At 47.6% G+C, this 23004-nt stretch overlaps 1 protein-coding gene across 4 annotated transcripts in view; it reads left to right on the top strand.

Annotated features, from left to right (window-relative positions):
- Window positions 1-23004, top strand: part of CLSTN1 (calsyntenin 1) — a 55374-nt gene that overhangs the window by 735 nt on the left and 31635 nt on the right. For all 4 annotated transcript variants that reach the window (XM_053921954.1, XM_053921953.1, XM_053921951.1 and 1 more), the window contains exon 2: window positions 22518-22640. In XM_053921954.1, the coding sequence (XP_053777929.1) occupies window positions 22518-22640 (123 nt within the window). The remainder of the gene's footprint in view (window positions 1-22517; window positions 22641-23004) is intronic.

Here is a 23004-nt window from a genome sequence, read left to right as displayed (position 1 = left end):
GGTGTGTGCTTGCTTACATAAGAGCCCACTCCTCCGCATCCCTTTCCAAGATCCCGAGTCTGCACCGCGGACACCGCATCTTCGCCCCTTCCCTCCTCCTCCCAGGGTCCTTTCAGCAAACAAGCAGAAGCTGGAACTTCTTGCTCCCCTCCCACCTTTTCACCCGAACGTGAGATTGTGATGAGGTTTACGACTGCGGTCTCACCCTGTGTTTTAGAAATCCTCGTCCCCTGCGCCCCCGACGCCTTGGTGCCCCTTTTCCTGACGGTACTTTAGATCGTGCAAGGGCCCCGATGGTCGCAACAGAAACGAGAGCCCTCCTTGATTCCTTAGGGCCGGAATTATTTTATGGTTAGTTGCCAAAAAAAAATTTCTTAGTGAATTGATTATCTTGTTGTTGTAACCGTCATCCACTTTTAAACGTTACCTGATTTCTGATGTTGACGGATCTTGCCAACGACAAGCTTACGCATTGCAGATACACGCTTCCGAATGGGTCTTGGAGTCGCAGCCACTTTCCTTGGCCTTGGAGCAAAGTAATCCAGTTGCAGTCTACAGAATACTTGAATGTATTCTTCTGATTTTTTTAAATAAAAGTTTTTTTTTTCGGGGAGGAGGACTGAAGCAAGTCCTGATTAAATGGCCATATTTCACTTTAGCAAGCTTTTAAAAAATTCTCATTTTCTCTTCCTTGGCTTGGCATACGGAGAGAATTACGGTGTTAGCAGATTAAAGGGCGGATGCGTCTTTCATGCCACGTTTCTTCACACGGAGGATGAGAAGCTTCCAATACTTTCATTTCATTCTAACGTTCTGTTGACTCTGTCACGTTCAGATCTTAGTTACTAAGTATCCGATTGCTAGCAATTTGATTTTTAAAAGTTACATTAAGCCAAATTTGAAATGTTTTTTTTTTTTCAGATGTGAAATGGAAGTCTGAAAGGCTAATATATCCAAGCAAAAATGTCAAAGTTTTCCTTCTCTTGGGAAGAACACATTTTTAAAATATGTGCTTGGATTGGGCACTTTGGGAATAATTCAAGTGCATTTAGTTTAGTCAGTTATAACTTTTCCTGTTAAAATCCATATTTTCTTTTTTTTTTGTTCATTCACCTACATTTGCTGTTCATTATTGAATTAGCAGATGGGCTAATTAGCCCATTGGCATTATTGAAATACTTAAACAATGTACATTTCAATGTCAAATATATTCATTATGACGCACTAGCAGGAATCTTATGTGAAAGACGACTTGAGGCCTTTGTAATTTGCTAACTTTCTCTAAGCTTTTCTTGGTGCATTTATCGTGCTTAAGAATTCTTAGTCTTCAAAATAAAAACACGTTTTTCAACATTAGTTACTTGGTTGCATTTGTTATTTTTTCTTCAGCTTGCAAATTAGAAAATGCCTCGTTACTACTGAATGAAATGATGATAGTACAATTTCATTTTGAAATGTTACAAGTGAATTTTCTGTGTAAATATACAACTTGTAGAGACACATTCTGTGGGCTTATTTTAAAAGATGATCGCTTCAAATAATTTTTTTACCGCTGCAAGACAGTATGACATTAGGAACTGTTGTTTGTTCTCTGGCTACCTCTAATAAATATTAATGGGATAAAGATCACGTAGAAGTTGCTACCGAGAATGTTAGATTTTGTGACCTAAATTGCATTTTGACTGTTAATTAGTTGTTTTATGGAAGAACCCATATTTCACTTTAATTGTAGCTATAGGTCTCCAAAAACATAAAGTAAACCAAAATATTAGAAGAAATATCTTTGGTGTATTTGGGGCTGCCTTCCCTCTCTCCAGTCCATCAATTAAGGAGGAATAGAAAATTGAAATAGAGAAAATAGAAAGCTTCTATGAATATTAAAAAAGAAAACAAACCCAACCGCCTTGGTAGAACGCACTGCAAAGCCGAATAAACAACACTGACCGTGTGTGCGGGGGCTGCTCAGGGAGGCCTCTTCTCCGGTACTGGTTGACGGTATCAGTCTCTCTCCCCCAACCCTTGAGTCCTACCCTCCCCCTTTTCCCCTTTGCCTCAGTGCTTACTCTGACACCCTCTCCTGTTACTTTGTTAATCCTCTTTCTCACCAGCATGGATGCCCCAGGGTGGAAGGGGGTTTGGTTTGTTTTGTGGGCGGTTGTATCCTGCTTTCACCTGACAGATACATATTATGTACTGAAAAAAGCATTACAGACCATAAACAACTTAAATTCTGCGACATGGGTATCAAAATTCATTAGTAGATAATTTTTCAGGACCCTTCCATTGATTTCAGTGTCAGGGACATTGGATCATCAAAAGCTGCAGCAGCTTGGGAAGGCTGAAGCTTTGCGGCCGCCACTTTCAGTCCATTTAAAACAACACTAATTCTTGGCCTTTTTAGAAAATGGTTTCTTATTTTATTACCTTGTTCTTCAGAAGGAACTTTGAGGAAAAAAGTCACTCGAATATAGACTTCAATATTATGCTTAATCTAACATTTTTATTGTTAAAGTAAATGTCATTTATTTCATACAGGAGGCCTATAACTGCTGAAGAAATAATAAAATATTAATAGTTCTGAATGTATTTTGATTTAAGAGCTGTGACCGATTAACTGGAATCTTCAGTTAAAGTCTTCTGCCTGTGTACTACTTTTAGGAGGAAAAACATAAAACCAGGCAGTTCATAGTAATTCATTTTCAAAAGGAAGTTTTAGAAGTGTGTCAATACTATTTATTTTTGAGCAAAAACAAAATTCAGTTTTAGATATGACAAATATGGCCAAAAAGTGAGATTTTAATGACATGTGATAATATTATTTTTGCATGAAATTAGAAAATCCTGTAATTCCATGAACTACTTTTGGGACTTGGTTAAGTTTATTAAACCAACTTTTAATGTTTAAAATGAAGAACCTGAGTGATGTTAAAATTTCAAGAAGCAAAAAAGGATTGACATATTTTTATTGCTTTCTAAGACAGTAAAATATTTTTTATTTTTGGATAAGGTCTTTAATGATTAAAAAAATAGGTTTTATTTATTTATCTTTAGAGAAGGGAATGGAGGGAGAATAAGAGCAAGAAAAACATCTATCGTTGCCTCTTGCTGGCCCCCAGCGCAGGCATAAGCCCTGACTGGGAATTGAACCGGCAACCTTTTGGTCTGCAGGCAGGTGCTCAATCCACTAAGCCACACCAGCCAGGGGACTGATGTCATCGTATTTGGAGGTGTGACTTTGAGGAAGGGGCTAGGTCACCAGGGCAGAGCCCGCATGGATCGGAGCAGTGCCCCTGATAAAGGAGACCTCAGTGACCTCCCTCGCCACTTCCACGGGGTGAGGAAGGAAGATGGCTGCCCGGGAACCAGCAAGTGGGCCCTCACCAGACGCCAAATTTGCTGGCACTGTGATCTTGGGTCCAGCTTCCAGAATGTGAGAAGTGCATTCCTGTTGTCTAAGCCATTCGGCGTGTGTTGGGTTGTTACAGCAGCCTGGACAGGCCCGGGCAGTGCTCCATCGGGCCTGTTGGAGCTCCGTCGGGTGGACGCACCACGCGGTCCTGCTGTGTGCTGACCACTGGACGGACAGAGCGGCCCCCCTCTGGCTGCCCTGCGCACACACGTGCGGGTTCTGGTGTGGATGCCCATCTTCCCTTCTCTCGGGTAGACACCTAGGAAGGTGGCATTGGGTCTTGTGACAGCTCCAAGTCCGGCGTTCCCAGGAGCTGCCAGACTGTTTTCCAAAGCGGCCGCTCCACCCTGCATTCACACTTGCCCCCCATGCTAGTGACTCCAGGAGCCTCTTTCTGGTCAGATTCCTACTTCGCAGCTGTCAGAGAGTTCTCTTACTGGACTGTTAAGTCGCTGATTTCTTTCCTGCTCTGGGGACAAGCTGGCGTTTTCTCCACCCAGCTTCTTCCTTTGCCACGCACCCCCCCTCCCCCATGTCGCTTCTCCCCAGGCCCTCAGACCCGGGGTTGAAAGGAGCTTTGAGGGGTCTGCCTGCCACACGTCCGCAGCCGTCCCTGTCAGACGGACCTGTCTTCACCTGTCCCCGCCCGCTGGCCGCTCAGCCCGGCACTTGCAAGCACATGAAGCGACACTTTTCCCCGGAACACCGAGCCTGAGGTTGCTTTCTTTGGGACCAAATCTTAATCAACCCTGCAGATCCTTGGTGGCGTCCATTCCTGCAGCTCTTTGTTGTCACCACCTGTCACTTTAAGAACGGCAGCAGCAGTCCAGCATCTGTCCCCCCCAGGCCCTAACTTCGGGCTCAGATCTGCCCATTGCCACAGACTGAGTGGGGACAAGCCTAGTGACACACAGACTAACTGGGTTCTGCATCATGGTTTACCTTTATGAAAGGGACTGGGAGAATCACTAGAATTCCGAAACTACAACTGGTCTAGAAAATGACATTTCTCTTTAAAAAAATATTATTTATTTATAGAGAGAGGGGAGAGAAATAGGAGAGAAACATGATGTGTGAGAGATACATCAATCTGTTTCCTCTTGGATGCTCCCACCTGGGGACATGGCCCGAAATCCAGGCATGTTTCCCGACTGGGAATCGAACCAGCAACCCTTCGGTCCACCAACCAGTACTCAATCCCCTGAGCCACACCAGCCAGGGCTGACATTTCTTTATTAAATTCTCATTCTGCTAATTGGCTAAAACGTGCGCTTTGTTAAAGTATGTTATTTGTCTGGTTCTTTGATTTTTATTCTTTAATTTACTCTTTTGTTACTCGCCCAATCTTCAGTCATAGTATAAAACACGTAGAAGTGTATCTTTAGCTCTGGCTGGTGTGGCTCAGTGGATTGAGCGTTGGCCTGTGAACCAAAGGGTCACCGGTTCAATTCTCAGTCAGGGCACATGCCTGGGTTGCAAGCCAGGTCCCCAGTAGGGGGCGTGTGAGGGGCAACCACACATTGATGTTTCTCTTCTTCTCTTTCTCCCCTACTTCCCCTCTCTAAAAATAAAATAAAATCTTTTTTAAGAAAAGAAAGAAATATGTCTTTAGATTCAAAGTGAATTTTAAACCTCAGTAGGAATGAATGTCATCTTTGTTTAATACCTACTTAAAGTCTAACAAAGACATACTTATTCTGGGCTCTTCCTAATACTGCAGAATTTTTTCTTATATGATGTAGTACTTTCATTTTAAAGACCGCCAAGGGAAAAAAATGGAATGTCATAAACTTAAATTGAAGTATGTAAAACTTAAGAATGATTTGTATAAGCTTGTCTATTAAGTGGCCTTTAAAGAGCATAATTTATTTCATCTTAAATGCGGAACCCAGTCACGTGCACTTTTGCGTATTTCAGATGTAGCTCATGATGCGTATTGATAGCGCCAGCTGCGTAATACATGCGGCCGAGGGCGGACTCAGAGTTCAGGGCCCTTTGTTCAGAGCTTGGGAATTTCAGGAGGGCAGTAGCATCATACCAAGCACATGGCCCATCGCACCTGGTAAACTGGCCCTGGGTATTGATAGACTCACTACTGCAGAGTGTTCTCAGTCAGAATGTGGGCCTGGCCCTGAGGTTTCAGCCAGAGCCCTTGGTCCTGGGGGTGGGGGGCCCTTACTGGTGAGCCAGCTGATGCGCAGCCCCCTGGGGGCACCTCCCCTCACCGGAAGACTTGTGTTCTCTGGTGGCCTCTGGGTGGAGGCTGCGTACTCATCTCTGTCCCCCGGCACCTAACGAAGAACAGGAACAGGCTGCGCAGATTCGCAGTAGACCCTGTGAGCTGGTCCCGTGGGGAGGTGGAGGCTCGCTTTTGATCGGGGGGATTAAAGCCTTCGCTTCTAGCAGGTTATGTGCACCTTTCAAATGCCCTAATTCAAGCCAGTTTCCTGTTGCTTATGGAATTAGTAACAAGAATAACAGAACTAATTAAAGTTCTCTGATAATCCCCAACCTTTTTTTTTTTTTTTTTTTTGGTCATGCATTTCAAACATTTGTCTGAAGAGCTAGTAAGCAAAATGCACTGGCTTGAGTTTCATTTTCTCCCTGGTGCCCGTTCCCTTTGGGCCCCAGTTACTGAAGGAACGGTGTGGGGACTGCATGGGGGCAGCAGCCGTCCTTGGTACCTGAGTGCCTCAGTTACTAGTGCTGTGTGGACGGCAGGCCAGCTCCCTGGCCCGCAGCCTGGGTTACAAAGCCCTGAGGCGGCTTTATATTTCTGATCTTGCTTCTGAGTTGTTTGTAACTATCCATTCATATCTGCCCATGATTCCTGAATAAAGCATTTTCATTTGGCAACAGTTTAAAAAGTCCACTCCTAAGTGTATGAAGTCTTCTTTTGCTTAATTAAAAGAAGCAACTAATAAGCACCTTCTAAATATTCAAAGCCTAGGATAGAGAATTACATAAGTGCTTCTTTATATGAAATCTGACGTTTTTAAACCTTTAATAACTGGAGGAGCAAGTACCAATGAGATAGTTTCTTAATAGAGTTTTCTCCCTAATGATGACTTGTGTTAATAAGAACTAATGTTAATATTTGTTTGATGAAATGCCAGTAAGTAATACATAGTTGCTTTTTCAGTTGATAAACTTTCTTAACCCCACTTATTTCTAGAATTATTATTTCTGAGTATTCTTGAAAGGTTTGAGATTTGTTTTTTTTACTATTTTTAAAAAGTAATGCATAAAGTATGCCTTCACTGAATGTTTTTCTTATTAAGTATATATGGATATGGTTTCCGGTGCTGATGGACAGAGAGAAGCCGGGGGGCACTGAGACAGCAAATACAGGCCATGAGGGCAGGTTTTGGTTGGTTAGGCCTGAAGGGAGAAAGCTAAAAGGGTTTCCCGAAGTTTCTGTTTTATCTAGCAGTTCAGCTGAGTGGTGCAGGGGAGCAGAAAGGGATTGGGGGCAAAAGCCTTGTCTTGAAATAGAGCAGTCTTGGCTCTGCCTTCTTATCTGTTGGAGACCTGAGCATAGACAGGTAAACTGAGGCAGGCTGGTGCAGTGGGCAGGGGCGGAACCCCAACCCCTGAGAAACCCTCCAGAGCGGCGAACAAAAGTTAACCCCGGGCGGATTGAGGTCTGTTCTCCTGGAGCTCAGGCACGGTCTAGCTCTTCACCCTCTGGTTCCGTTGCCCTGGGTAAAGCACACTCACCCCTGGGTGAGATTCCGTCACCACCTCCACTCAGCTACCCTAACCCAGCTCTGTCTTGAATCGTTTCCTGGGACCCATTTTAGGTTCCCAGGTGCCCTGAAAGAGCAATTCATATTGATCTAGTAAGAATTCAACTTGGTACTCGAATTGTTTTCCCCTGGAAACATTGTTACAAATTGTTTAGGCTCCAAAAGTGATTGTGGGAAAATCCAGCAGATTTGCAGTAACACAGCACACACCCCGTCACTCTGTCGTTAGTTATACACGCCGACGACAACGAAGTGCTTGTTACAATTTTGGGGTAAGTGGGCCTTGAAGTAGAAGAGGGGCTTTAAAAATTTTGGGGGTACCACCCATGGTCAGGCACCTCTTGGCTCGCACTTGGAATGAAGAGACAGAGAGGCTGGGAAGGAGGGAGGAGCCCACGAGGGCTCCTGAGTGACCCAGCCTGAGAAGAGGGGGCGGCGTGGCCTGTTCGCTGTGCTCTGGAACAGGAAGGAAGCAGGAGGGAGCAGACAGGGGGGTGGGGGGGGGCAGGTGCCAGGTCCTGGGAAGTGGGGTGCGGGAGGCTGTGCAGCCCCTGCATGGGGACTGTCCATCTGGACAGGGACAGCTCACCCTTTTGCAGAATACTCCCTCAGTGCACTGATGCGCCCATGTTGGAGGATTGCTGAGTGGGGAGTAACCAGCATCCCTGCCACTAACCCGGCCCTGAACCCTTTCTGCAGTGCCTCGGGCACCCGTGTTCCGGGACGCGCTGCTCCGGGCGTCTCCCCTCTCCTCACCGTAGCAAAAGGAAAGTACAGTTCAGAGCAAAAACGAGGATGTTAAGACGGCCTCAGATACTGCTTCACTGAGACCACCAGTCCTAACACGCTTGTGTGTCTCTAGATGTTTTCCCCGCGTAGATAAATAAAAATGTATCCATACAAAGTTTTAAACAGAAAGAATTCCTTTTATACAGGGCGTTTATAATGTTCTTGATGTCATTCACTAATCTTTTGTCCCGGGTGTGGTGGGCGTGACAATCCGTCAGAGGGATGTGGTGGGGTCCGCTGGGTTCCCGGACCCTTTGGTGCCAGGACCCCTGTGCTGTCGGAGGTCACTGACGGCCGTAGAGGGCTGTGTCTGCGTGGGCTCGATTAGAAGTGAAACTGAGACCCCGTTAAAATAGTTTCTAACTTATTTAAAATAGCAGTAATAAACCCATTTGATGGTAACAATGTACTTTAGCTGAAAAGTAACTACATTTTCCAAAACAAAAAGCAATATAAGAAGAAGACTGGCATTGTCTTGCATTCCCGCTAAGGTTTAGGAGAAGACAGCGGGGATTCTGTAGTCAGCCTGTTGCTGCACTTGATCTCAGCCAAAAGCCTGAGAAACGATCTGTTGTTTCGTTGGAGTAGATGAAGAAAGTTCGGCCTCAAACAGATACGCAGCAGGAAAGGGAGGGCTCTGTGGACCCCTGATGGGGCCTTGGGGACCCCAGAGTCCTCAGGCCATGCTCTGGTAACTATTGCTGTCGGCAGCAGTTGGGCAGGGGCTGTGGCACCAGTGATTGGCTTCTAGATGAAGGCCGAAGTAGCAGAGGGAAGCCTTCGAGTGACTTACTGAAGAAAGAAAAAGAAAGTCAGAAATCAGAGTTCACTGTACTTACCTGGCCCCCCGTCTAGACCTGGGTCTGCCTATGCGTGCATTGCACCCTGCTGCCGCCAGGGAGGGGCCTTGAGGGGGCCGGCAGTGCCCTCCCTGTGTGTTTTGGTTTCCTTTTTCATTTTATTAAAGGATACATTCTTAATGGGGAAGAAGGCAGGAATAGATGAAAAAGCATAGTAGACATTAAAGTCAGGTTTATTAGAGCTTATTCTTTGGTAGCATATACTTCCTGTAGTAGTATTTTCTGTAGCATGAAATCTAGAAAAAAAAAATCAAGCCTTTTTTTTAAGATTACCATCTTTGCTCCCCCCCCCCCCGCCCCCCGTCATGAGATGGCCCTTGTGAGACCTTTAAATGGCTGCTTTCATCGTAAAGATGCTTTTGGTGACTTCCACAATAAGAGAAGCCCGTACTGCTGTTTGCTTAGCTTTCCCGAAAGATCGTTGGGCATTTTCTCAGAATCGGAGTAAGTTGTGCCTGGACTTGCACCTGTCCTGTTTGCCTTCGTGGGGACCGGTCGTGTGTGTGTGTGTGTGTGTGTGTGTGTGTGTGTTTGCTTCGCGGCGGTTTGCCTGGGATCCAGCTCTTGGCTCCCTACGTTCCACAACTCCAGTTTCCCCTGGGGAGGCCACCTCGTTGTAACCCTTCTCCCCTTTTAGGGTGAAGTCCTTCCCTGTGCTTTTAGATTCTGGCAGTTTGTCTTCCCTTGAAATAATTTCTGGTTACTTATATGTCATTACATTAGAATGCTAAGTACTTTCAAACCCCAAAACTTAAAAAATCTGCTAGTCTATCTTTAGAAAATCAGCTTCTGAATTATATGGCTAGAATTTTAGAAATGGAAGGGATTTTAGATGTCATTTAGCTCAATAAGCCCATTTACCAAAGAGGAAATGATTAAGTAGTTATTATTGTCAGTATGATATTTTTGTAGCTCAGAATATGGAAAGCAGGAATACAGCAGAGACCAGCCGAGAGTGTCTTTAACCCTGTGTCTTCTGTAGTAAATAATATTCAGAAACGATAACTAGGAAAGATTATAAAATCAGAGAGGCATTTTAAAAGTTCTGGAGAAAGGATACATTGTATTAACATACATTCTTTTTAATCTTGTAGCACTTTTCACGGGACTGTCTCAGAAATTTGCACACTGCTCAAGGCACAGTTGGGGATCCGGCAAGAGATTTAGAAACAGCTAGTGCCACATCTGGGGTTCCCTCTGCAGCCAACACTGCACTCAGTGAGCGCCCTCTGCTGGAGCGCATCTCATCCGGGACCCCCTTTCACCTTGCAGGGTGGCGGCTCCCCACAGACTCAAGGCTGGCACCGTGGAAACGGGGTGGGATGGTTGAGAACAGGGACTCTGGAGCCGAACTGTAAGGTTCAAATCCCAGCTCTGCCGTTCACTTGCTGTGTGCTGTTGAACAGGCTACTTAATCCGTGCCTCAGTTTCTCCATCTGTAAAAGGAGGGGAGAAGTAGCTGTCTTGTCGGGTTGTCAGGAGGAGCAAACCGGTTTGGTAAGTGTTTGGAACATAGTAGACATTGTGTGTTTGCTGTTTTATGAACTCAATTCCACATAATTCCCTCCTTTTTAAAATGTGAGGTGCAATTCACGTTGCACAAAATGGACATAGCTTTTTTAAAATTTAATAAACTTCATTTTTTTAGAGTGGTTTTAGGGTCATAGCAGAATTGGGTGGAAAGCACAGAGAGTTTCCACGCACCCCGGTCCCCACACAGGCACGGCCTCCCCCCACGGGTGACACGGCACCACAGTGGTACGTTCACTGCAGCCGAGGACCTGCCTGGACAGCACCGTCACCGCAGTCCCCGGTTCCCCTCCGCGTTCACTCTTAGTGCCCGACGTTCTCTGGGCTCGGACAGGTGTTCGGCGTGCACCCACCGTTGCGGCTTTGTACAGGGTACTTTCACTGCCCTAAGACGACTCTTGTTGCGTCTGCTCCCCCCTCCCTCCCTTCTGCCCCTGGCGACCACCTATCCTTTTTCCGTCTCCATAGTTTCGCGTGTTCCGGAACACCGTGCTGTCGGAATCACACAGCACGGAGCCGCTCAGGCCCGTTTCTTCCACTCAGCGTTCTGCACTCAGGTTCCCTCCAGGGCTCCTCAGGGCTTGACAGCTCGTTTCCCTCCATCCCCAAGTGGCACCCCACTGTCTGGGGGGACCGCAGATTGTCTCTTCACCTCCGGGGGGCCGTCTTGGTTTCTCCCAAGCTTTGGCAATATGAGCGAAGCTGCTATAAACATCCATATGCAGGATTTTGTGTGGACATAAGTTTTCCACTCATTTGGGTAAATACCAAGGAGCATGATTGCTGGATCATATGATAAGAGTCTGTTTCTTTCTGCAAGAAGCTGCTCGACTGTCTTGTAAAGTGGCTGTGCCTCTGCATGCCCAGAGTGCGTGCGAGCCGTCGTTCCACACCCTCCCGGCCTTTGGGGTCGGCAGGGTTTCGCGTTTGGGCCATTCCGGTAGGGGTGGATGGTATTGTTTTAATTTGCGTTTCCTTAATGACATATGATGTTGCACATTCTTCCATCTGTACTCATATCTTCCTTTTTCTTTGACTTTTCTTTTTTTGAGTTCTAATTTGAGGACGTGCTTATTGATTTCAGAGTGAGGGGAAGGGAAGGGGAAAGAGAAGGAGAGAAACATTGATGTGAGAGAGAAACATTGATTGGTGGTGTTTTCGTACACGCCCTGACTGGGAACCAAACCTGCAACCCAGGCATGTGCCCTGACCAGGAGTTGAACTTGAAACCCTTCAGTTTGCCAGATGACGTCCAACAAGCTGAGCCACGCTGGCCAGGGCTATGTATCTCCTTTGATGAGGTGTCTGGTTGCTTTCTTATTACTGAGTTCTTTGTACATTTTGGATGACAGCCGTTCGTCGGATGTATCTCTTGCAAATATTTTCTCCCAGTTTATGGTTGTCTTCTAGTGCACAGGTGGCAAACACAAGGCCCACACGCCGAGTCCGGCCCCCCACCTTGTTTTATCCGGCCCGGCACCTTGTTTCTACCCGGCAGCAGCACTGAGCTCCGTGCCCCTAGTGAAGGAGCAGCTACATGTACACAGTCCTACATTACATGCAGCCCTTGGAAGGCAACTGTGAGGCTGATGTGGCCCCCGGTGAAGATGAGTTTGACACCCCTGTTCTAATTCCTTTTGTAGAGCAGAAATTTTTAATTTAACTAAGTCCAGCTTATCATTTATTTCTGTCACAGATTGGGTGCCTTTGGTGTTGTATCTAAAAAGTCACCGCCATACCTGTGTCATCCAGGCTTTATCCTGTGTTACCTTCTAGGTGTCGTGTAGTTTTTTGCGTGTCACGTTCAGGCCTGTGTCCCTTCGGAGTTGATTTTGTGAAGGACGCAAGGTCTGTGTCTGGGCTCGGGCTTTGCATGTGGCTGTCCAGTGTCCAGCACCGCTTGTTGAAGAGCCTCTGCTCCACTGGGCTGCCTTTGCTGCTTTGTCAGGGATCAGGGGGTGGGCTGCGTTTGTGGGTCTGTTTCTGGGACCCCTGTTCCATTCCGCTGACCTGTGCGTCGGTGCCTCACTGGTTGATTACTGTAGCTCTGTGTACATTTTGTCCTTGTCCCTCAATATTGAGCTGGCTGTTCTGGGTCTTCTGTCTCTGATCCCCAAATCTGCCTGCCGGCCCGCGGTCTTTCTCCCCATGTGCTCCGTGGTTCAGGTGGCGCTTTTCAGGTGGGCGGAGGTTTCACAGAGTCCTGCACGGGAGCAGAGTCCCATTTGCCTGGGGCTCGAAGCTTCTGGCCGCCACATCAGACCGAAGTTATTTCCCCCGAACCCCCAGGTCCTCCCGCCACGTTGGGGTGCAACCAAGCTTCTCACCTCCTAACCCGAGGCTTTGTCCTAGTGCGGGTCTCGACTCGTCTTTGCTGCGCTTTATCTCGCCACGCGTGACCCGCCACTCCCTTCCGCCAAGTGATTCTGAGTCCTGACCCCACACCCCATCCCTTCATGTCGCCCTCCAGTTTGGTGTGAACGTTGAAGAGACCCATCCAAGTTTGAGCCTTCCAAAGGGCACGGGAGACCGTTCCAGGCTTCAGGGTCCATTATTCAGGGACCTCTTGGGTGGTCCTTAAATGGATGTGGGCCGCCCATCTTTATTTTCACCCAGTCTCCCTCTCCCGTCTTGTCACAGGACAGGCGGTGCTGCCGTGCAGCGCACGGTCGCTGGAGTCTCAGCTGAGCTGCGCTGCTTCGGGTGCCGGCCGGTGCTGGCGCCTCATGAGTTGCGCAGACCTGGCTCCAGCTTCCCCGTGACTTTCCGAGTTACCCTCGGGAAAGAAAATGTTTGGATGCCCTGTTCTTGTGAAGATGTCGCCAGCCCTCTGTGATTTCTTCTCCATCTCTAAAGGCACCAAAACCAGTCTAGAATTCTGTCCATGGTCAGAGCCAAAACCATAGAAGTGTCCTTTCCTTTCGGAACCAGGTGTTGGATGCTTGGCATGGCCCTTAAAGATCAGCCATAATGCGGGCTGGCGATTCCTTCATGGTTTTTCAGTGCCCTGGGGTGCAGACACCCAGAATAACTTGGGGAAGCATGTGCTTTTCTTCTGCCTTCTCATCTTCCCAGCCCTGGACTTCTGCTCCCTCGTTGTCATATTAATTCTCCTCTGTCTTATATAAATATGCTTTTTAAAAAAATTTTATATATTTATTAACAGAGGGAAAGGGAGGGAGTAAGAGAGGGAGAGAAACATCAGAGTGTGGTTGCCTCTCGCATGCCCCCTGCTGGGGACCTAGCCCGCAACCCAGGCATGTGCCCTGACTAGGAATCGAACCAGCAACCCTTTGATTCTCAGGCTGGCACTCAGTCCCCTGAGCCACACCAGCCAGGGCATAAATATGCTTCTTGAGAGACTCAGTGGCAAAGTAAAAGTGAACTGTTTACTTTTCTCTGTTTATTATGAAAAATGTTACAACACTTTATCAATCACGTAGGAGCCATGTAAATGCATTTGTCTTGCTATTACTAATGTTGTAAGAATGTAGGTAATAAAGAGGAAACGGGAGTAAGGACAGAATCGTGCTTTTTCTGACTAGCTGCCATGGATTTTTTAGACAGTTCTATCAGCGTGCGGCAGCCCTTTGGGTAACAGCTGTTAGGACCTTCGCAGTGACATCGACGGGTCTTGCATGCTGTGTGGCCTTTTCTGAACTGTAGATGATAAAGTTCTCCATTGTGGATGAAGGTCAGCAGACCAAAAACACACACAGGACTTGGAAATTACCACTGGACTATTAGGTTACGATTCAGGACAGCGCCCTGTCCTATTTTAACCCAAGACCAATGTATTGTTGATAAAGAAAAGGGCTGACCTGGCCTGTATTTTCTGATAACGCTGTGAAATAGGGAATTTTAGGAAACAGTGGCCTGTATGTTTTTGCATAACTGGATTTCTGACTGACTTGCATTGTAAAAGTTTGTTGATAAATGGACGCGTACAAATCAACAAATCGACATGTTCTATTGTGGTTTAGTCCCGTAAAAAACTGCACAAAAGCACATGTGCTCTGAATAATTTCCATGCATTCAAGATATGAACTGAGAGGCGTTAAAGGACGCAGTTCCAAAAATACTTCCTTCACCAGCTTGCAGGGTGCTCGGTTTTCTTCTCTTATTTTCCACTTTTGTATGAAGTTGTTGAAGTTCTTTGTACAGTGCAAGCGTGGGTACCTTAAGTCACTCTCCGTCTTCAGTACTCAACTCAGATTACTTTGCTAGACCAGCCAGCCGGGCTCAGCGGGGGGTCGTGAGGAACTGGAAAGTGGGAGCAGGTGGGTGTTGCCTGGGTGCAAAGAAAGGGGTCCGGGAAACCTGGAAGCACGTGCTGATGGGTGGGCTGTTGTGGACTCCAGCGGAAGCCCGAGGAACCTGGTGGCAGCGGGCACAGAAAGGCAGCTGAGTGACACTGAAAATCAAGTTCGCAGCTTTGCATTGCTTTGCCTGTGAGCAGTCCTAGACATTGCGTGGCAGAGAATGCATAGTCGTGCATGAGATGAATTCGCTCAAGGGGGCTCTTGTCCTAAAGCAAAAGCAAGGGGCCGGTGGCTGCAGCTGTACAGTTTTGAGTCACTAGGAGAGCGACACCGAAGACGGGCCCGGACCTGGCGGAAGGAGTGCTGCAGGGTGGGGGCGCACAGAAGGCGGGAGGATGTGGAAGAGAGCAGAAGCAAAGATGGCCCTGTTTCTCTCACAGAGGGACTCTCCCGATGCCTCTGTTCCTGAGCCTTCTGTGACACGCTTGTTCTTTGTGGGCGAGTGTGTCAGGTCTAAAGAACCTTCTGTTCCCACCTGCCCAGCCGAGCCCAGGTCAGTCTGACTGGCTCAGACTATAGGGTGTGGCCCAGGAGTGTCCTTGGGGGAAGATGTCTAGAATGTTCTGCCTCGTGTCCCAGTGACAGACCACTGCTCTGGTTGGTGGATTGGGGCATGGTCTTTGCCCTCTGTGGCGTGATCTTCCCTGTCTGTTAGGGTACCGGTTTTAATAATTTCAGTTAAGTGATGCTTCTCCGGTTTCCCACCTCTCCTTACACAGAGATGAACATCTGAGTGAGGAAGACACATCCTGCAACTTCATCCCTTCCTCCCCTCCCCCCTTCTTACTCCTCCCAGGACCGAGCTCTGAAACACTCCATCTCAGTGTTCCCGTGAAACACTTGCGGGCACAGAGCTGGAGAGTCGCCCTCAGGACCCTCGGGCCTCACCCAGTGCCCATCCGGTGCCCATCCACGGTGGGCGAAGAAGATCCCCCAGTTCCCCGGGGGTATCGACCTGCAAACACCTCCATCCTCCTGCGTCACCTCTGGGGTGTTGTGGGATTCAGACCAAGAGCCTCCTCTTTTTCCAGGGAAACTGTCACTAAGGGCTCCCGGCCCCAGGGCTGAGTCTGTGTCCCTGGCAGGGGAGCAAGGCTGGCTGCAGTGTGTTTGTTACTGGGCCTCAGAGAAATCCTGTGAGCGGGGGAGCACCTCCACCTGGACCCCGCCCGAGGTTGCAGCCCGAGCTTCAGGGAGAGCCCTCGCTCCCTGAGAGTTTAAGGACTGTCTTCCCTGTGCATCTAGAAGTCCCTGCGGAACTTCTAGAAGAGACGTGCGAGAGCTTTTGCCTTGGAAATCATGCAGGCAGACCCAGGGCTTCCCCCCCCCCCCCCCCCCCCGTTTTAGTGACTGCCGTATCACACGTGAGACATTAAAGAGAGGCTCGCAGTTGATACGCGAGGTTTATGAAATTCGGGAGGCCAAAGTAAATGGGGAATACAGAGGCCGTGAGACTCGCTGGCTGTGTTTCGGGTGGTGCTTGGCCTGTTAATTTTATGGGGTAGCTCTTAATATTGAGTAAAACAACTGAATTAGAAAAGTAATTGACTTCTGCCCTTGGTGCTATTGGAATGTTTTCATTTACTTGCTAGAACAGTTTGTGAATGTGACATTAAGTTGCTTTGGAAAATTAAAGAGTAACTTTTCATAAAATGAGATAATGGGTAACTGAAGAGTAGCCTCTTTAAATGTAAACATTTAAGAAAACATTTGTTGGAGACTTCTGTTAAAATTTCACATTTCTCCTGATAATAATGAATAAAATAGGCTCGCCATCCTTGATGACTTAGGATCAGGTGTTAGACTGTCGACCTTGCCCTCTATAGAGCTCACCTGGGGCTTGTTGACAGCGGGAAACCTTATATCCACGTGGATCCACCCGGCCTTCTCTCCCGTGTAGTTTTCTTTGATCTCTAACACTGAAGTAACTGTTTAATTATGCAGCCTCTTGAACAGTGGATTGCAGCGACCACCTATAAAAGTAACTAGCGGAACAAGACAAAGTTAACTAGTGGAACAAGGTGGGAAGCAACGCTCTTGGAAGTCATTTTACTTTTATTCTCAGTAAAAGCCTTGTGTTTCTTTCTCACTTGCACTCACTCCTCCTCATTGTTGCACGCTGTCATCTCAGCGTCACTTTCTCCTCTTTGTCACCCTGACCCTTTCTGTGCCACTAGCCTTCGCGGCCTCTAAAAATGCAACAACGTTGCACCTTATTGGTGTTTCCCAGGGGCACCCGTGAGAAATCCTCCTCCGTGAACTGTTAGGGTGTTGCTGCCAAACACCGTGAGATACAAGTAAAAATTGGGAACCACAGCGTAAAAGAAGCCTGGTTTTACAGCTTGATTTCCGGTTCCACTGAGCAGCTAGATGAAGAAGCCAGATTTCTGAGCATCGGCTCATCGTTCACTATTGGAAATAGTGAGTCTGCCTGGACCACTTTCCGCAGGTGTCCGAAGCCCCTTGAACCTCCTGCCCAGTGTTTTGTGTTCTCCCGTTTTGCCCTTCGGAGAGGATTCTCGAAGAGGTGATGGGCTTTGCTTCCGGAGGTCCTGCCACTTCGTGACAGGGCTGCAGTGACTTGCCCTTCTGGTTTGGGGATGCTGAATTCAAGCCAGATTTAATATCAGAAACGTTAATTCCACTTGTTAATTTTTTAATCCTAATTTTTAAAGGCACATTTGAGATAATCACACCCTGATTTCTGAAAAAGAGCACTGTGACTTGCTGTGTCTCGGCTCACCGCGGAGCTGCCCCTTTAGGCCAGTCTTACTGGTAAGCGAGGTCAGCACACAGGCCGGGGTGGGGGTGTCAATTGGAATATAGTAAGAAAAAGGTTTTAAATGGCAGTCTCACTAAAGCTGTTAAATAAAGAATCGTCAGTAAAATACGACCCAATGAAATCTTACGTTGTGTAAAAAGAACTGTACACCACGACCAAGTGGGATTTTCCCACATGCACAGGACTTTCAGCGCTCCAACGTCAAGCATCACCAAATGAAGGTTTTTAAAAGTCACACGATCATTTTGATTCATGCAGAGACAGCACTTGACAGAGTCTAACACCCATTGATGGTAAAAGCTCCCAGCAAGTTAGGCGGAGAGGGGGACTCTCTCAGCTTGATACAGAACAGCTGTAAAACCCTATGTAATAGACACAGTGTGAAAAAAGGGGAAGTTGTGGGAACCACTGAAGCCTTATTCTTTAAGCCTGATTCACGGTCTCAGGTTTTTCTTTCATGACAGGAGAATTCAGCTTGAAATAGCACACACACGTGTATTGAGTCAAACTGTTTGATATACCGAAGTGATCGGGTAAGTATGAATCCTGGTGGGACAGGTGATGCTGTTAAATAGTTGTGGTTTTTTTAGGTGACAATGCCTTTAAGGTTAGTTTTAAAGAGTCTTTATCTTTCAGAGTATTGAGGGGTGACGTTATATGATACCTGGAGTTTGTTTCAAATGACCGAGCCTTGTGGTAGGATTGGGAGTGTGTGAGTCCGACAAGATGGGTCCCGTGTTGACAATTGTAGCGGCTGAGTCCTGGGCACATGGGCCTTATTATTCTAGTCTTCCTACTTTTGTATCTTACATAATACAAAAAGATGAAATTACTTGATATAACACTTGTCTGCTCACACCCATTGAGTGGCTTCTGTAAAAACCCAGAAAATCCCGTGTCGGGAGCATGTGGACAGGGGAACTTGTGCTCCATTGGTGGGGCTGGAAAACGGCCTCGCCGCGGGAAGAAAACTGTCGGCAGTTCCTCCGAGAACTGAAAGTAGCATCGCCGAATGACCCTCGATTCCACTCCTGAGCGCAGACCCGAAGGAGCTGAAAATAGAGGCACAGACAGATCTTTGCACACCCTCGTTTGTGACAACATTATGCAGTCGCCAAAAGGAGGCAGCAACCCAAGTGCCCTTGGCAGATGAATGATAAACAAGATGCGGTCCTCACACGCCACCGAGTAAAAAGGTGACTCCTGCTGTAGCGGGAAGGGACCCTGAGGACGTTATCCTGAGTGAAGGAAGCCGGTCGTAAAAGGACAAATACCCACTTCCCAGCTGTGGCTGACTAAAAGTTTCCCTTTTTTGTGGAAAAAAAAAAAGCCAGGTGTTTTTGTTTGTCTGCTTTTTGTTTTACACTTAACAGTAGCACTGTGTAGTACCACCTCTCCTCTGCCGAATAGAAGGGATAAAATTAGCCTCTCCAGGGTCTGGGCCTGTAGGGATTTCCGGCAGCTGTACTTTGTGTTGAGGAAGAAGATGATGGGGAGGTTGTCATGGGAACGCCTCCTGAGTCTCCCTAGCTCTAGCCAGCCTGCCCCTGTAGTTTTTCCTAAAACATGGCCCCTGCTTCAGATGAATTTACCAACACAGACTTGTTGAGCACCCGTGAGGCAGGCACAGAGTGGGCTCTTCACTCACATTATTGGTAACCCTCAAAACCGGGATGTGGGCGGAAGTCCCATTCCCGCCCCGCACTGTGGAAATAGGCACAGGTGGCTCAGGAACCTGCCCCTGGTTAGAGGGAGCCAGAAACAGCTCATTGATTCACGGGGTCCCGCCTCTTCTACCGCACTGCGCCGTTTGACGCTTTCATCAGCCGCTTGCTGTCTGGAGAGTTGAGGGAGCTCCCTGGGGTAGCAGAGAAGGGGGCGTTCACCCTAAATCAAAGCCCCGCTCCAGCTGCACCTGCTTGTACGTACGTTTAACCCAGTCTTGTTAGTCCCAGGACGAGCCGTAGATTTTTCTACCTTTGTACCTTATTCCTGTGGTTTCTGTTTACAAACACTCCCTCAGAAGGATACTCCCTTTAAGGCCGTCCTTTGGAGACCTCCACCTGTGCTTCTGATGGTGCCCAGAGTTGGTCTCAGATGTTTCCTGCTCGCTCTCCCAGGAACATGCTAGAAATGCAGTTCCCCACCCGGTGCGTGTGGGTGGGGCCATGGGGCTAATTCTGGCCCACGAGTTAGGAGCCAGAGTGAGTTGTACCCCTTCTGGGTGGAAGGCCCAGCTCCCCCTGGGAGGGCCTCCCCACTGGGAGGGCTCACTCCTCCCTCCCCCTGGCAAGGGGCCTGGCAGTGTCCGAGGCGGAGGCTGTGTGCTCGCTGTCCCCAGCGCGGGGTGTGCGCCCGTCCCTGTGTTTGCCACACTTCAGCACCCTGCGACCACAGCCACATCATTTCAGGGTGTGGATGGCCCCTGGCACGTCTGTGTTCTCTGGCAGGTGTGCTCGGGAAAGACTGCTGGTCCTTCAGCTTCGGAACGGACTGGAAGTCCGTGGCGGTGGGAAGCCAAAAGGACCTTTGACGTTCAGCTCGTTTGAAGGCTCAGCGATGGTCTGGTCTAACTGGGAACTTATGACTGGGGACAGTGCTCAGAGACTCCAAAGAACACATGCTTTTTTATATTTTTATTTTGGAACTATATGAATAATTTACTCACTTTAGATGTTTTTTGAGAAGAAAGAATCAGCTGGAGATTTTATACTTACATGGTTTAAGACACTTTTCTATGCATGTTACCTTTAACGAGGGATCTGCTAACACTGATTTCCTGTCGTTCCTTTAGCAAGTCAGGCGCTGGATTTTTAAATTAAAGCCTGCTCATTGGCAGCATGTAATCCAAGCACCTATCGCCACCTAGTGGCAATGTTTCTTAATTGCAGATTCTTTCGGTGAACCAAGGTTAACTGTTCAATCTGCAAACAAAACGTAACGTTATCTGAGATATGCTGGTAAAATGCCTACAGTGTCTTAAAACATATAGCTGCCATTATTTATTATGTTGTTATTGGGTTGATATTACCAACATGGATGTTCTGGAATGAGAAGGTACACACCAGATTTGTTTTTGGAAAGAGGGGCTTTCTCTTTGTAAACAAACTTATCAGACGGGAACTCTGGTGCTGGGTTGGTGCCGGGGCTGCCACACTTGGAACCACCTTGCTGGGGGTCTGTGACTTGTATGACCTGGGCAAGGGGTCAACCTCTCTTTTGCCCAGAGTTGGGATATACTAGGAAGGTATACATTTTTATGTTTAAAGTTAACCCTGCCTTGGCTGGTGTGGCTCAGTGGATTGAGTGCTGGCCTGCGAACCACAGGGTCGCTGGTTTGATTCCCAGTCAGGGCACCTGCTTGGGTTGTGGGCCGGGTCCCCAGTTGGGGACGTGTGAGAGGCAACCACACATTGATGTTTCTTTCCCTCCCTTCCTGTCTGTCTAGAAATAAATAAATAAAATCTTAAAAAAAAAATTTAACCTTGAAGTTGACTATGGTATTTTTTTCACTTTGACTTTTAAACCATTGGCAATTTCATAACCACAAAAACCAGCCGTGTCTTAGAGTAACAGACGTGCCCCGGGACATAGCCCACGTCTGCAGGAGGTCTGGTTGATCGCAGCCTGGCCAGCCCCTGGTTTTAGTTAAGATTGTGCCATTCAAGACCACGTCGGCTTCTCTGTGGCCCTCAGAGTGAAGACACAGACCAGACTTCCAGCTCGGGCGACCTGTCCTGGACCTACGGCTGGCAGTCTCTTGCCTTTATTTGTGGGCTCTTTTGGAAGATTACAGAAACATCAGTCACTCGTTTCCATAAATATTTGATACTGCCAATTGAGTGTGATGAAATATTGAAAATATCATTTATTAAATATTTAAAAGTTCAGTCTTTGGAACTGGCCAGATCTCTTCATTCTACTGCCAGCCTAAAGGAGCAATTTAGGAAATTTGAATTGTAAAATTAGAATACTGGGAAAAAAAAATAAAAGAACTGGGAATATCACTATAAAATTATTTTTTACTTTGAACCGTTTAGTCATTTTCAGCTGAAGGCCCTTCCGTTAGGGGCAGCAGAAATGCATGTTTTATACTACCACCTTTTTATACATTCTGCAGTTGACCTAGTATTTCTACCTTCCTGCTGTGACTCAGAATACTCCTCAGTTTTATTTGCTGTGCTTGTAAGTTTATTAATAAAACCATAACTATGAAAACAAATTGGAATTGACCGTTGCTCTTAATGGTACATTATTAGCAGTAAACTGAATTAACAGCTTCCGTGTTTTGAAAGGAGAGATTGGTGACGAACAGGGGAGGTTTGGGGCGCTTTCCTTGCCATGGCCCGTGTGCCTGCATCACACCTGCGGCGCCAGCGGTGTTCCAGCCTGCGTCACAGCACACGGCCCAGCGGGCTTTCTGGAGCAGATGGGGAGCGTCAGCCACTAAGGAAAGCATTCGGCCTGTTATTTTCTGTGTTCAGTGGACCCCCCAGGCCGAAGGCTGCAGCAGCTCGGGGCCCACGCCCAGCACTGTGCCAATGTTTCTGAAGGAGAAGGGCAGGTGCACCATAAGCTGACTGTTTTACCAAGGGCCTCGCCCCAGGAGCAGCTCTTGTGCAGGGATTCTTTTGCGCTTTTTGTCGTTTTATTTTAGTACCTCGTGTTTGTAATTTTATACTCATCCATCTCGTCGATTCTGCACCTTTGTTGTACATTTTTGTTTGCAATGCTGATTCTAAGTGTCACTGTACTGTCAGAAAGACATAGCATTCTTCTCTGTGGCTTTTCTGTGAGGGGCTGCAAACAGCTCGAGTGTGCCTGCTGGCCATCAGCTCTTTCCCTTTGATCTCTGGAGCGGAGTCTGGACTCCGGTCGTTTCTCCGTTACTTACTCCAGAATTTAGCATGTTGTCCCACTGGGGTCTCGACCCCAAACTCTGCAACAAAAAATGCAAGGGCTGCCTTCCAGACCAGCGGGAGTTGTGTTATTTTAACAGCTTTGTGTCTTCAAAAGCAGTTCAGTTAAAAATAGCCATTCTAACCTGCTGTATTTCCCTGTCTTTTTAAAATGCAGCGAACAAGCATAAGCCGTGGCTCGAGCCCACCTATCATGGCATAGTGACCGAAAACGATAACACCGTGCTCCTCGACCCCCCGCTGATCGCCCTGGACAAAGACGCCCCGCTGCGGTTCGCAGGTAGGAGCGGGCTTCTTATTCGCTCCTGGTACCCTTGGGCCGGGTGGGCTGGGCGGGAAGCGACAGGGTCGTTTCCCAGCCTTTCTCAGAGGGTCTTGGTGGCTAAGGTGGTTTGTGGCTCCCGGGCACCATGTTTTCCTGTTTGTTTTAATAGTTGGGGCCGCCTGACCAAAGCCTGTCCTTGTGGTTGAAAAGCAAGGTATTTCATCACATCATATATCCCTTGTCTTGATGTCATCGGACACGCCACACCCAGGCCAGTGTGTCTCAGATGTCACACACACTCATTGCATCTGAGGGTCGTGTTAAGATGCAGATTTGGATACAGAGGGTCTGGGGGACCTGAGATTGTTCTTCTAACCTG

Source organism: Desmodus rotundus, chromosome 3 (assembly GCF_022682495.2).
Source record: "Desmodus rotundus isolate HL8 chromosome 3, HLdesRot8A.1, whole genome shotgun sequence".
In the NCBI taxonomy this organism is placed as follows: Eukaryota; Metazoa; Chordata; class Mammalia; order Chiroptera; family Phyllostomidae; genus Desmodus; species Desmodus rotundus.
The sequence above is the reverse complement of the archived record's forward strand: the minus strand, read 5'-3'. Positions and strand labels throughout refer to the sequence as shown.